The following is a 13,845-nucleotide window of genomic DNA, read 5'->3' on the forward strand; positions in this document are numbered from 1 at the left end:
ATTGATGTTTAAAAAAGGGATTGGCAATGAGAGACACAAGTATCAATGGGGTAGGATGATATATGAAAAAGTAGAAAATGAAGTTAGGAAGTTGGGGGAAGTCGAGGAAAGTTAAAGCGAGTGGCAATCAACAGGAAGGAACAGCCAGGGACGGCGCTCATACATTTACACATCCATTACGTGTAGATACAGGTAGTTCTGGATGTTTGATGTGAACCTGCCATTCTGCACACTGTCAAGTAAATCCCACTCTTCGGTTCTCCCTGTTGATGCGCGTGGACAAATTACCGGGTTCGAAGGATCGATGTCAAAACACGCCCTGGACTGTTGTCTCTGGTCTCCCTCGTATGAAACAGAACACGCATAATCAGTTCAATGGGAAGGGCAAAAATGCGCGTAGACTAGGAGAGATTGAAGATGGTCTAAAACCAGTAGACCCTCATATTAAGGATGATACCAGACAGATGACACGAACCAATTGCGACCAACTTCCGTTAGGCGAGGAAATTCAAAAGAGATGTTCAAACTCAATGAGATCCAAAAAAATCCGCGACTGAAAATCTTTGTCAAAGAGATCATTGATCCGCTATATATGCCATACCATGTAACTACCGCCATCTAGTCGGCTGGAATCGAGGGACATTCAGAGAAGCGGTGACAAAGTCATTTGTAAGTAAGGAGCAAAAAGATCATAGTCTGGCGACAACCGACACAAAAGTTTGGCCCGTGGACATCTTTTCATAACGGCACAATCAAGCTAATCAAGCTTATTCCCTGTGATCCAGCGACTCCTTCTCCGTGATTTCAATCTCCTTTTCGACCTGCTCGAGATCAATATTCACTACCTGGGCATCATCGCTATCGACAATCTTAGCCAATTCCTCAAGAGTAGAACACCGAATCTCAATGTAAAAAAGAAATTGACGAAGCAAAGCTCGATGAAGATCCAAATCGTATAGATCAGCGACAGGTTCCAGTGGCGAGGAAGGCTCTCCTATGCCATTGGGTTGGACAGCCCGAGGCCCACAAATCCAAAAATCCGGAGGGGCCACAGTGCATATAATTGACATTTCTCTGTTTTGATCAGCTGTTTCGTCGATGGGTCTGTTTTGTTCAAGGCTTCGAGTTCGTGTTTAGCGTTTTCTGGGTTCCAAACAGGGTCGGACTCCAAATAACACGCCATGTGCCGAATTCAGTAATCTAATAAGCCTGGGCACCCTCTAAAGGCAAATGAAATGGGGTGGGATAAGTCGTGATACCAAGATACCGGGGGAAAAGCTAGCGGGGAATTCTTCATTTGCGGGGGACATGCACTAGGCTGTGCTTGAAATCCAATCTTAGCAACGCCATCTGTTAGGGGGTTAATAGGCCAAGAAATCTTGTTCAGCTCCAAGCAGAGGCCATCTGTGGAAGAGAAGACACTCGGCTGTTTAAAGTAGAACGTGACCCGAGTTCACCGCTTCCTTCTTTCAGTCGGGTGCTTCTGACCGCCTCCAGTAAGAGAAAGAAGGAACAGCTTCTCATTGGTTCGATCCAGAAGATCGGCAGAACTAAGGACCCAGTCACATAAGAGGCACCTTCCTCAAGTAGGGAACTGCCAGTGCACGAATCAATATCTCTTGTTCTGAAAATTTGAGCTCATGCTGTAGTTCGACTTCGGAGAACCAAGAAACGATGCCAGAGAAACCCAAATACAAGCTTTCAAAAGAGCAAATTGACCACTTCATGAAATATGGGTACGTGCAGCTACCGGACTGTTTCTCAAAAGAGAAAGGAGCCAAATGGGCAGGTGATGTGTGGACTAGACTCGGTGCATCACCAACGGACAAGTCAACATGGACAACCGAAATTACCTACATGGAGGATACCAAGGAAGAACCCGTCAGGACGTTCGCCCCCAAGGCATGGGCGGCCATTTGCGAGCTTCTCGGGGGCGAAGACCGCGTAGCCCCGGAATCGGCTACTTGGAACGACGCCTTGATCATCAATCTAGGCTCCCCGGAGTCCGAAGGCACATGGCCCCATCCCGCTGATCTGCCCGGGTGGCATGTGGATGGCGACTTCTTTACCCATTTTCTTGATTCGCCTGAACAGGCCCTGCTCGTTATACCCCTATTTACCAACATCCAGGATCGTGCAGGTGGCACCATGATCTGCCCTGAGGCGACAAAATATGTTGCCCAGCATCTGGTGGGTAGCCAAGTCTCTTGTCCCACTTTTTGTGTCTTTCTGACCCACATTTCTAGTACAACCATCCGGAGGGTGTGACACCGTATATGTATCCCCGTGGCAAAGACCCTGCTGGGAACCCTGCGGATACGCCGTTTTACTCAGAGATTGTTAAGAATTGCAGCGACTTTCACCAGATGACTGGCAAAGTGGGCGATGTGATTCTTCTCCATCCTTTGATGTGCCACTCGATTTCTGTCAACAGTTTGAGACATCCACGTGTGATAACCAACCCACCAGTAGCATTAAAACAGCCCTTCAAGTTTGACCGGAAGGATTCATCCAAATACAGTCTCGTTGAGAAGAAGACGCTAGAGATGCTTGGCAAAGATCGACTATCTGGCTGGAAAATCAAGGGGAAGCGCGAGTTCGTCGTTCCGGAGAGGCTCAAGGATAAAAGAGGATCGAGCGAGAGCTAGAAAGAGTAGCAAAAATCACGAAACAACCCACATCAGCCTGGCTTCCACGACCTTTACCTTCGCCGAGACAGCGACCTTTATTCTTATGTCGAATTAGCCTTTAGTCTGAAATCCGAGTTATTACTACCAGATTATAATAGATGCTTTGGCCTCTTGCTCTAATTTTGCCGGTCATGACCTTATAGGCTAGGTGGCCGTGGCCTTTGGAGACAAAAATCCTGTGATGGCCAACTCCCATTGAATTCTGACCCGGTTACTTTTGACATTCAATTTCTTCGCCACAGGAACGCAGACGAAACCCCCCCGAGGACAGCCACACCCGTTAGAAGACCCCATACCCCTTGAAATGCCGCGACCGAAACAAGTGTAACCGCCTTCCTATGTTCATTTGTCATGCTCTCATCCTTCATCAGAATGAGATACCCGTTAGAAGAGTTTACCATGTCTCGACTCAGCTCAACACTCGCGAGTCCACTAACGAACCTGTTCAACAACACAACTCCCCCGACCGGGACTGCGACTGCCATACCCCAAGCTCGCGTGTAGTAAGACATGGTTGTTGGCAGAGTGGACAAGGAGCCATCCCCGTCCTTGGGTAGATTATGGATGCGAACATTGTAACTCGTAAGCAGCAGACCATGTCCAAGGCCTGCTGTTAATAACAAAAATACCCACTCTACGGCTGGCGTGGAATTATCCAAGAGGATGGAGCATCCACTCACAATGGCAGTCAAGCCCCAACCACCAGAGATAATCCACTGGGTACATCTTAACTCTCTCGCGAGAATAAGACCAACAACTGTGGCTGGCGCTATCGCGAGCCCAAGCATGGCTAGCAAGGCGATACCTGACAAGGTGGCGGACATGTAATGGGCAGAAATGAAGTACAATGGAAAGAATTGCAAGTGAGCGAACACCTAGACTGTTCTGTTAGGCACCATGAACCAACTGAAAAGAAAATGCCTACTGACCACAAACCCATGCAGAAAGCACCCCAGATGAGTCATAGCCATCATCCTCGACCGAAATGATCTCCTCCCAAACTGTGGATGCACAGCCCACTTAGACTCATAAAAGAGAAGCACAAGAAGAATCAAAGCACCCAACGCAATTGGAATCATTGTCTGCCAGTCCCCCCAGTGATAAGAGCTCCCACCACAAGAAAGACCGACCAGGATAATCGCAAGACCCAAAAAGGCCATAGTGGCACCCGTCCAATCCAACGTGCGCAGTTTGTGCATCGGGATATATTTCAACGCGCGAAGATCCACAGCAAATGGAATAGCCAGCAAACCAAGCGCACAGAAAAGGAAGTTGAAATGAAAAGCCCACCTCCAGTCAGCATTATCGAGAAACAAGCCTCCGATAACGGGGCCTAGGATGCCGCCACACATGCGTGTCAGCAGGATGTAGCATGAATACCGTGAGTGCATGGCTTTCGATGCCGTCCCGGTCATCATCACATAACATAGACTCATTGCGCCGCCGCCGCCAATGCCCTGAATTATGCGGCCGACTATCAGTTCTGCAAGACTCATTGAACCGCTGCAGATTCCTGTGCCGATTGTTGCGAGGACTACGGCGATGATCCATACGGGTCCGTGGTTGAAGACTTCGCTCATCATTGCGAAGTAGAGTTGGCTGCTTGCGCCAAAGAGGAGGTATACCGTGTTCACCCAGAATGTGCTTGCTAGTGGCTCCGCGAAGGTGTTTGCCAGGTCCTGGATTGAGTATCTGGTCAGCTAGGGTATAGATGTAGAATGCCACTCGGGGATAATGCATATGCCATACAGGTAAAGCTGGAATCAAAACAGTCGCATTGAACGAATCCATCATTGCGAGGATCACAATGCAGATGAAAACCAGCCACTCTCGCACTTCGATTCGTCTTTGTTGTTCTTTGGTTGAAGGGTCACTCTCAAATAGTTGAATTGAGCTCTCGAGTGCTGGGTTGTGTGTTACATCATCCAAGCTTCGGACGCTGCCTGGTACGCCGAAGTTGATTTTAGACTCATTATCGTAGATTTCTTCGGCTATTGAAGGACGTCCCATTGTGTTGATCCTGGACGTCGAAAGCCTTCTCGAGGTATCAAATCCTTGTTTTTAGGTTGTCGTTCCTGACAGGAATCTGGATTTGTTGTATCTGAGTCAACTTCTGCATCGGTCGAGACTGTACAGCTTATCCCCTGAGGAAAACTCATATCTAGCATTACAAGGTTACCCACGTGAACGTGGGATGGAAGAACTGTGTAAGAAGGGCTCCCCTCCACCCCTTGGTGGTTGGAAAACCTGCAAAGGAGACTCCTAGGCGGATTCCACAAAAGAAGGGATACATAGTAACTACATTACAATTGGTCTGAAGTTCAACATATTCTTGTTCAAACCTTTTTTCAACGGGGAAAAAACTAGAGCCAGACCCCTGGGAATGATGGACTTAAGGACGCCAGGGTCTAACCACCGTTGGCATGCTGGCCTTTACACCCCTTGTTGATTGTCGTGATGTAGATGCATCGAGCATTCCGTAGATGACGTGATGTACGAAAATTGGCTACCTGAATTTGACACAAATTACGCTGTCAGTTTGCTATACTCAACTAATATCACACAGGTCAATATGTAATGTCCCAGGTACGGAGTGGTAGAATGGAAAACATAATGAATGAGACTAGTAAAACTAGGCCTTACCCTAGTCCCAAGACGATCCTACATTTTTTAATATTAATAGTATTATGTCAGAATACCAGGTACAATATATAGTGGAAACCATGTATAACCTCGGTGGGCTCGGCTATACCATAATATTAAATGTCCTTGCTCCTTGTAGTTGAAGCATCGACCTTCTTTTATCAGGATATCTCGCTCGGAGTTCGACAGTCTTCCGGGGTTGGAGCTTTCTTTCTTTACGTTTCACTCGGGGAATGTACGTCGACTTCGTAGCTGTTCCTACTCCTATACCACCACTAGGAGCAGCAGTGAATCGCATACGGGAAGTAGTCTTCGCCTCCTACTAGAGGTTAATCTCGTGAGATATACTCTAGTAAGTCTTAGAGAAAGACTCGAATATCATCATCTCCTAGTTAACTGCCTATATCACCTAGCTCTAAAGTATGTACGGTAGCTTTAAGTACAAATCACGTTTACGGTTCTCTTTAATCACAGTAGCTTCTTTAGTAAGCTATATAAATTTAGTAAGGAAATCGGTAAAGCTATCCTTCGGCTAATGAGCGAAGCGAAGCAATTATACTAAATATTCAATTTCTTAATTGTCAGAAAACCAGGTGCAATACATGGTGGAAACAATATTGACCTCGGTAGACTCGGCTATCCCACAACAAAAGCACGAAGATTAGTAATCCAGATCCCACACAGATTGCATAAATAGGGATTTTTGTCATTCTTAGGTAATTAGAGAATTTGATACCTGTCATTTCAAAACCATACATTTCATACAGTCAGATTTCTGTCAAATCTATCTACTATTTGCAAGGTCCAGTATTGCCAGACCAATCACCATGTTCCGTTCCGCCAAGCACCAATCAAAATGCAGAGTTACTCTTTGGCACACTTACCGCTTTTGGCCGAGCACCAATCAAAATGTAGAGTTACTCTTTGGCGCACTTACCGCTTTTGGCCGAGCACCAATCAAAATGTAGAGTTACTCTCTGGCACACTTACCGCTTTTTGCGCCGTGGAAAATTGCAAAATTTTAAATGACAAAGGGCCGTTTCGAACATCCAACCATTGTGGGTGTGTTTGACCACTAGGCCACGTGGGCATTTTCTTGATGTCATCATCTCAAAAGTGGTCTATGTATAATTTTTCTGGACTGATTCCAAGTCACATAATCTTTACTACTTATTCTTTACTACTCATGTATACCCTTCTTCACCTAAAAACCCTTCTTCACCTATATTTATATGCATAATTAACTCCATTTCTTTGCAAACTGGATTTTATATCCTTTACACTGCTATATAATTTGTATATTGACCCCATTGTCTGAATATATATATCTAAAAAAAAAATTAATATCCTGCATATATGTTACACATTTGTACACTACAATATTCCAATGTATAATACATATACCTTATCCACTGATTTTATCCTCTCATTTATTTAGTGTAGTGCCTTTCGCTCCACCTATACAGCCGAGGGCTAGGGCTTGCCTACTAGATATAATTGCCCACGACTCACTTACTTCCTCTATCAATATACCTTCCCTGATACTTCACTTTATCCCATCCTTGGAATCCTTGGAATAGACAATGCCAACCGTCTCAAGTATCTTTTGTACCCGCTGCGGTTCTTCTACTTCCTTCGCTGGGTTACCAGATGAGCGTCGTCGGGTCCAATCGGCCAGATGTCCACCATGTACTACTGCCGTCCGCCGCGGCGAAGACAAGTGGATCACCAGAAACGGTGAAACCCGTCACTGTGCCAGTTGTGGCATTGGCTTTCCTGCCCGTTCGAAATATGCGAGGTGCCAGCCATGTCGTACGCAGGATCAGACTACTCTGCCAGCTCTGTTCACTATCTCTTCTACTCCTCGAGTATGTGATACATGTTCCAATGTCCTCCCACAGTATGAACAATCCCGTCGTGTCTGCCACCGTTGCCGCCGTCGGCAAGTATCCCAACGTTCAACTGCCAATACCCCTCTACCTACCCCTATCGAGACGCCTCTGCCAATGTTAATACACGCTCCCTCTTCGCCATTCCGGCCCATTGTCCCATCCCCAAGTTCAAGACCACCGGCGACGCCTATGACACCCGGGTGTCAGACATTCCCCTCTCCCCGGACTGGAACACCCGGAACACCAGTGCCGCCCCCTACGCTACGTTGTTGCAACTCATGTGGCGTTCGCCTTCCGCTGTCCCTTCAAAGGTACCGGTTCTGTGGTCCCTGTAGGGCAGTTAACCAGCGTGTACGTCGACGGGCGGGGGTCCCACGTGGCTTTCGGTCCAGTTTAGAGATACCTGATGCGTTAGATATTGGGGACTTGGTCGTGGAATGTTGTAAGTGCCATGCCCTTTTTTTCAAGAATGAGGTTCAAGTTACAATTGATGGCATTGAAAAATGCTGTATGCGGGGTGCGATTTTTGATGAATTGGATCCCCTATCGCTACCGGGCACTGTTTCTGATGATATTAAGCGCCTGTTCAGTACAAATGACACTGATGCTGTTCATTTTCGGAAGCACATTATGCAGCTGAACCAAGCATTGACCTTCACTTCGGTTTCTGCAACCCGTGATAGCCGTCTTAGTAGAAGTGAGGCCGTTTTGACGTATTCCATTGAGGGCACGAATCGTCATTTCTCGGGACCTTTACGTGGTATAGTTGATATCTTTTCCCGATTACCAATGATTCCTACTAATATTCTTCCAAGGTGAGAGCCCGTCATACGCTGGACTGTATATGATTGATCCTAATACCGCGGATGATATTCGCTCGAACATGAATCCAAACCTCCAGACCGCAGGGCGCCGTGTTATGTCAAAGATTAGCCGCTGGGTCGAGGCGAATAACGACTTTGTGCCTCTTTTTCGACGTGCACGGATAGCCTTAGAGGAGTCTCGCTTGCCCCAGTTACGTTTGAATGCCCAGCTACGACTTATACCAAATCCACAGGGTGGGCGCCAGTATGATCTACCGGTATCTACCCATGAAATTGGTGCTTTCCTTCCTGAATCAAATCGCCTTCGATACATTGACGCTGAATGGAGTCGCGAAAGTGGCCGTGATATATGTCTATATCTCCACGAACGACCAGATAGTCGCATAGATGCAGACTTCCCTAGGATTTCTGACTTGGTGCACGAAGTCGACGAAGTGTTAGGAATAGATGGACGGCCTCAATACCTTGCTTTGATTCACCAATCCCACCCTTTATACCTTCCCCTTCACTATGTGCTTTTTTGGCCAGAGGGTGGTGTAGGACATCACCGTGCGCTACGTCTTCGGAATACAACACAGTCTGGTGCGAGAAGAGTCCGTGATAAAATCACTCCGCAGATGTGGGCAAGGTTCCTACTCTATACCCGGTCAAATTCTTTCAATATCGTTCATCGAGGTGGGGCTCTCTTCCAGCAGTTCTTGGTTGACCTTTACCTTATGGTAGAGAAGGGACGTTTGGAGTTCTATTCTGCCCCGAGGAACCAGAAGAAGTTCCGTGCTGAACAATACACAAAGTAAGTATACTTTGCTTTACCTGAAACTATATACTAACCACTATATATAGGATTATCCAGTACCGCCGCAATGCTATGGAGCAAGGCATTCCAGCGAAGGACCTTGGGCGCCCAGTCATTTTACCCTCTTCATATAAAGGTGGCCCCCGCGATAGGACAAACTCATTCCGTAACTCTATTGCAATCATACAGCAGTATGGAACACCGTCTCTATTCGTTACATTCACAGCGAATCCCAATTGGCCGGAGGTCCAACGCAATCTATACAAATATACAAATGGTGACCCATCACAACGACACGGGGACCGCGCAGACCTGATTGCCCGGGTTTTGAAATGAAGCGTAAGCAGTTGATAGATGACTTTCTTAAGCATAAGATATTCAGTCATTGCTAGGCATATGTGTTTGTTATCGAGTATCAAAAGCGAGGCCTGCCTCACTCTCATATCCTTTTTTGGATCTCAAATTTCGACCATCATAACCCACGTGTTATTGATGACTTTGTCTGTGCAAAACTCCCGGACCCTGATGAAGATCCTATGCTTTTCGAATTGGTAACGTCTTACATGATGCACGGCCCCTGCGGAGACCTTCACCCCAATGCCGTCTGTATGGTCGAAAAGAATGGGCGGAAGGTATGCTCAAAAAGCTTTCCGAAGCCTTTTACCAATGAGACAATTCCACCAGATAACGCATACCCCATTTACCAACGCCGTCAAGGGTTCAGTCACACAGTGAAGCAGCCATTATATCGTGATCAAGATATCCAGATTGGTAACGAATAGGTGGTTCCTTTTAATCCATTCCTTCTCCGTAAATATCGCGCACATATCAATGTTGAGGTCTGTGCTGGGATGTTCGCTGTGAAGTACTTGCATAAGTATTTACACAAGGGCCCTGATCGGGCTACTGCGGAATTGACGCTAAATAAGGCAAAGGACTTGATCTCCGGCCGATACATTGGATCATCTGGGACGAAACCCCTATGACATATCGGGATGTTTTTGATGCGGTGGATAGGATGCTTCGTGATATTCGCGAAACTGACTACCCTGGGGCAAGCCAGCCACCCTTTGGTGGTATTCCGACAGTCTTTGGCGGTGACTTCCAACAAACGCTACCAATTGGTCCTCAGGGTAGTAATACCCGCGCCTCGATTGTTCAATCCACTCTACAGTTTGCCTATGTCTGGGATTCTTTAATCCAAATTCTCTCATTGGTTGAAAATATGCGCCTTCGCTCAATAAATCCTGCCAATGTCTCTCTCACCCAATGGCTTTCCCAGCTTTGTACGGATGAAGCGATGGAGGGGTTGATTCCGGTACTAGATTGTCTCCTCCCAAATACAGGCTATAAGGTAGATAAATTTGTGGACTCAATTTATCCCGAAGATGACTTGCATCGGTTAGCTAATGTGGCCGATCCTATAACTCTCTCACGTTCCTGTCGGTTCTTTGCGGAGCGCGCTATTCTAACAACAAAGAATACTGATGTTGATGCCTTTAATGAGTCTATTCTTCCGTTTCTCCCAACCGAAGAATGGAGTTTAAAGTTATCAGACTCATGTGACCTTGGTGCCGGTCTCAATTCTGATGTTGATCTACGGGAAGATTTAACACCGCAATATCTACGCACTCTATCTCCGAATAGTTTCCCATTAAGTGATATTCGCGTAAAGAAGGGAGCTCCGGTAATGCTGCTTCGGAATATCGATCCGCATAACGGCCTTTGAAATGGTACCCGTATGATTGTGACCAATATCCGTCCTCGATGTCTTGAGGTATCAATTATGAGTGGTTCATGCCTTGGGGAAACGCGCCTGATCTTCCCTATCACCTTGACCTCAAAGGACAATGACTATGCATTTATAGTTAATCGTGTGCAGTTCCCAATACGGCTAGCCTTTGCTATGACTATCAATAATTCACAAGGTCAATCGCTTGCTAGGGTAGGCCTCGATCTCCGTATATCTCCTTTTGCGCACGGCCAGCTCTATATTGCATTCTCCCGCTCATCGGACGCAAGTCAGGTATAGATCCTTTTACATCCTGAGAATATTGAAAAGGTTATGAATAATGTGGTTTACCGTGAGGTTATTACCCCCTTTTTACAACTACCCAGGTTCCCAGGATATCAGGGCCCCCCTCTCTCGCACATTAGCAACCCGTCGGCGAGCTTTAACTTTATGTAGAAGAGTATAGTATACTACATTGATTGAGTACATATATCTCTTACTCGACATTGTGTTTTATGATAAAGGATGATCTTTATATTCCGTACTTTCTTTTTCCCGGTCTCCGGAATAAACTTTGAACAATTCTTCTTTTATATTTATTTAACCTCTATTGTCCCCTACTTTCTATCTTCAACCTATCTTTCTTTCTCATTTACTTTATCATTCAATATATCGAGTACCTCAGGCCCTCTTTCTTCAGCTACTACGTAGAATACACATTGTTTCTTTGCGGGGATTGTTATGATTGGTAGCTCCACTGCAGACTCAAAGGCTATCAGGATGAGTTGTCTGACTTCATCTCAAGGGCCGACATACCCTCATCTTCGGATATGATTAATCCCTTAGATGGCCTCCCTCTCACAGTCGATTACTGTAACCGGTGGAAGATGATGCGGTAGCAATTGTTTAGGGTATACCATCTATCCGTACACCCGATAACGGCGCCCCGTGTGTCTCTGTGCGTGCAGACCAGTTCGTTCCGTATATATTAATCTCTCTCCGCTCTATAAATTTTTACTTATATTATTATAGTATTCCTGGTGACCCTAATGATTCGGAATACGATAGATACGCACCTGCTATGGCCAATGGTTCGTTATCTTTCATTGGTACTTTTACCAGTGGGACAACTGATCCTGGCGGTAGCCGAATCTTCGTTCTTAGTACCACTGTGTACAATAACGAGAGGTCCCGTGCCTTGGATAATAAGCCTGAGATGTTGACTTCTTTCAATGTTGTCTGTGCGTTGCCGAAAACCGAACGCTGGCAGAATTTCCCCACACCAGCTCCTGGGAGGCAGCTCCAGGCCTCAGATGATTGGGTTGGATATAGTACCTACCAGAACCAGCAATGTCTCTGTATGGTAGTTTCATCTCTCTCTTTTCTGTCTGGGGCACTGTCCACAGCGAAGGCTGCTATACCTTCCGTTTCGACTATACCAGGCCGACGTCGTCGCCGTGCGCTCGGTGAAGGCATGTCCGAGGCTCCAACGCCAGATGAGCCCTCAACCCCTGGGACTACCATATCACGTAATGAATCCCCCACTACTAGCCCTTCCCCTCGCCAGGATACACCTTCACCACAAATCCGAGCGGCTTCTATACCTTCTTCTCCAGGTGAATCTTCCGTTAATAATGATTATGATCCTACGTCAATAGACGGGTCTCCACCTCCGGAGTCCCCGAAACGGCGGCGCTCTCCGTCTCCAGTCCCAGAACCGGAGAGGAAGAAGAAGAAGTCCCGGAAGTCAAGGAAATCCACGGCCACTGCTGATAATGATGGTCATGCTGACCGTTAGATTGCAGTTGAAACCGAGACCGACGACACGTCTAAGAGGCGTAAGCGCCGTTAGCGAGGTTGGGATATGTATAGGGTATTCATTGCGTGGATGTAGACTTACGTTGGTCCTTATCATGGTATGTAGCTGTAGGTCTTTGCTCATCGTTAAGGCGTCGGGATCCCTATTCCCAATGACTTAACGCCGAGTAGCATGTAATGTAGCCAACTGCAGAACAATATGCTTACATTACCCTCTATACTTTTAAAAAAAATACCGACATTTGACCTATGCCTACCTTTTGTTCATTGACATGTATCTGTGCTATATACAAATTGACTGGGTTATGTCAGGCCGAAACCTGACCCACCCTCAGCGAGTCAGTTTCCCCTCCAGAGATCCTTGCCAGATGCCTTCCAGATGGACCACTTTACTGATTTCCGACAGAAGGGAAGATCCAAAGGACTTGAAGCAAACTGATGGGTGAAAGAGATTAACTGAACTCCTAGGATGGATTCTTCTCTTCCCCAACTAATAAAACATGAAGGGTAAGAACATATAGTCCTGGCCCGACGGCAATACTGACCGCCTCCGGGAGGCGGTCATTAAACTCCGTCCTAATTGCTATTTCATACATACTGATGAGAAGGACTATTCCCCCTAAAAAAATCTTTCCTTCCGACAGGTTACACAATTATCTTCTTAAGAAGACGGAGGATATACCTGACTTTGCAAGTACAAGGGCTATAGTCCCTATAGAATTAGGTCTCCTAGCTCCAAAAGAGAAGACTATAATGGATAGGCCATGAGAAAGGAGATAACTTGCTAAAAATAGCAGAAATGTGGTTGTTTTTTTCTCCAATATATGTTGTTATGAAAGAGATTGTAGAACACTGAAATGGTATGAAAAAATACTCTGAACTTCCTCTAAAGAATGACAAAGTGCCTTTCTAAACAATCTGTGCGGACAAGACTGACTAAACATCACATGTAGTTTTTCTGTCTCAGGGTGGCACCACACATCTGGACATGTTAGCTTAATTTTCTATGTACAAGGGTTTAGCAAGGGAGGGAGGCCGCGCTATGCGCGGCCCAAAACCTTGTAAAATGAGATATTCGCACCGATAGCTAAGATTGCCCAGCATCGGCCATGCTCGGTATTAGAACTCTCAAGTGCAGTTTCGAGCTGTTCTATCGGGAATTTCTCACCACAACCTCCAGCCTTCCATGGCTACAATCTGTCACAATGGAAGAAGTTGAGGCTAACACAATTGGCGTCTCCAGCACGTCGCCTGGCTCAGATAGGATAACTGTGCGCCTACTCAAAGCCTGCTGGGAACACCTCAAAGACATAGTCCTCTCTCTGTTTAACCGATGCCTCGCCCTCTGCCACATCCCCCTGGCCTGGAAGGTCGCGGAGGTGGCTATGATACCCAAGGTCGGCAAGAAGGATAAGTCCTCCGTGCGCTCCTGGAGACCGATCGCCCTCCT

General features: G+C 46.4%; 4 protein-coding genes across 4 annotated transcripts; 3 read left to right on the plus strand and 1 right to left on the minus strand.

Annotated features, from left to right (window-relative positions):
- Nucleotides 1-1,674: 1,674 nt before the first annotated feature.
- Pdw03_7863 (Ribonucleoside-diphosphate reductase large subunit) lies at nucleotides 1,675-2,648 on the plus strand (the record flags this gene model as incomplete). The annotated part of the gene is made up of 2 exons (XM_014677521.1): nucleotides 1,675-2,190; nucleotides 2,247-2,648. 2 exons carry the CDS (start codon nucleotides 1,675-1,677, stop codon nucleotides 2,646-2,648), a joined length of 918 nt encoding a protein of 305 aa, XP_014533007.1.
- A 451-nt stretch (nucleotides 2,649-3,099) lies between these two features.
- On the minus strand, nucleotides 3,100-4,700 carry Pdw03_7864 (MFS multidrug transporter, putative; the record flags this gene model as incomplete). The annotated part of the gene is made up of 6 exons (XM_066101783.1): nucleotides 3,100-3,122; nucleotides 3,178-3,300; nucleotides 3,371-3,565; nucleotides 3,620-3,691; nucleotides 3,805-4,369; nucleotides 4,440-4,700. 6 exons carry the CDS (start codon nucleotides 4,698-4,700, stop codon nucleotides 3,100-3,102), a joined length of 1,239 nt encoding a protein of 412 aa, XP_065956866.1.
- A 2,440-nt stretch (nucleotides 4,701-7,140) lies between these two features.
- Nucleotides 7,141-9,580, plus strand: Pdw03_7865 (ATP-dependent DNA helicase pif1; the record flags this gene model as incomplete). Its single annotated transcript, XM_066101784.1, has 8 exons — nucleotides 7,141-7,201; nucleotides 7,328-7,536; nucleotides 7,641-7,667; nucleotides 7,805-7,985; nucleotides 8,041-8,842; nucleotides 8,893-8,956; nucleotides 9,466-9,477; nucleotides 9,530-9,580. 8 exons carry the CDS (start codon nucleotides 7,141-7,143, stop codon nucleotides 9,578-9,580), a joined length of 1,407 nt encoding a protein of 468 aa, XP_065956867.1.
- Nucleotides 9,581-11,658: 2,078 nt separating this feature from the next.
- On the plus strand, nucleotides 11,659-12,375 carry Pdw03_7866 (uncharacterized protein; the record flags this gene model as incomplete). Its single annotated transcript, XM_066101785.1, has 1 exon — nucleotides 11,659-12,375. One exon carries the CDS (start codon nucleotides 11,659-11,661, stop codon nucleotides 12,373-12,375), a length of 717 nt encoding a protein of 238 aa, XP_065956868.1.
- Nucleotides 12,376-13,845: the final 1,470 nt, after the last annotated feature.

This window comes from Penicillium digitatum, chromosome 3 (genome assembly GCF_016767815.1).
Source record: "Penicillium digitatum chromosome 3, complete sequence".
NCBI classification, from domain to species: domain Eukaryota; kingdom Fungi; phylum Ascomycota; class Eurotiomycetes; order Eurotiales; family Aspergillaceae; genus Penicillium; species Penicillium digitatum.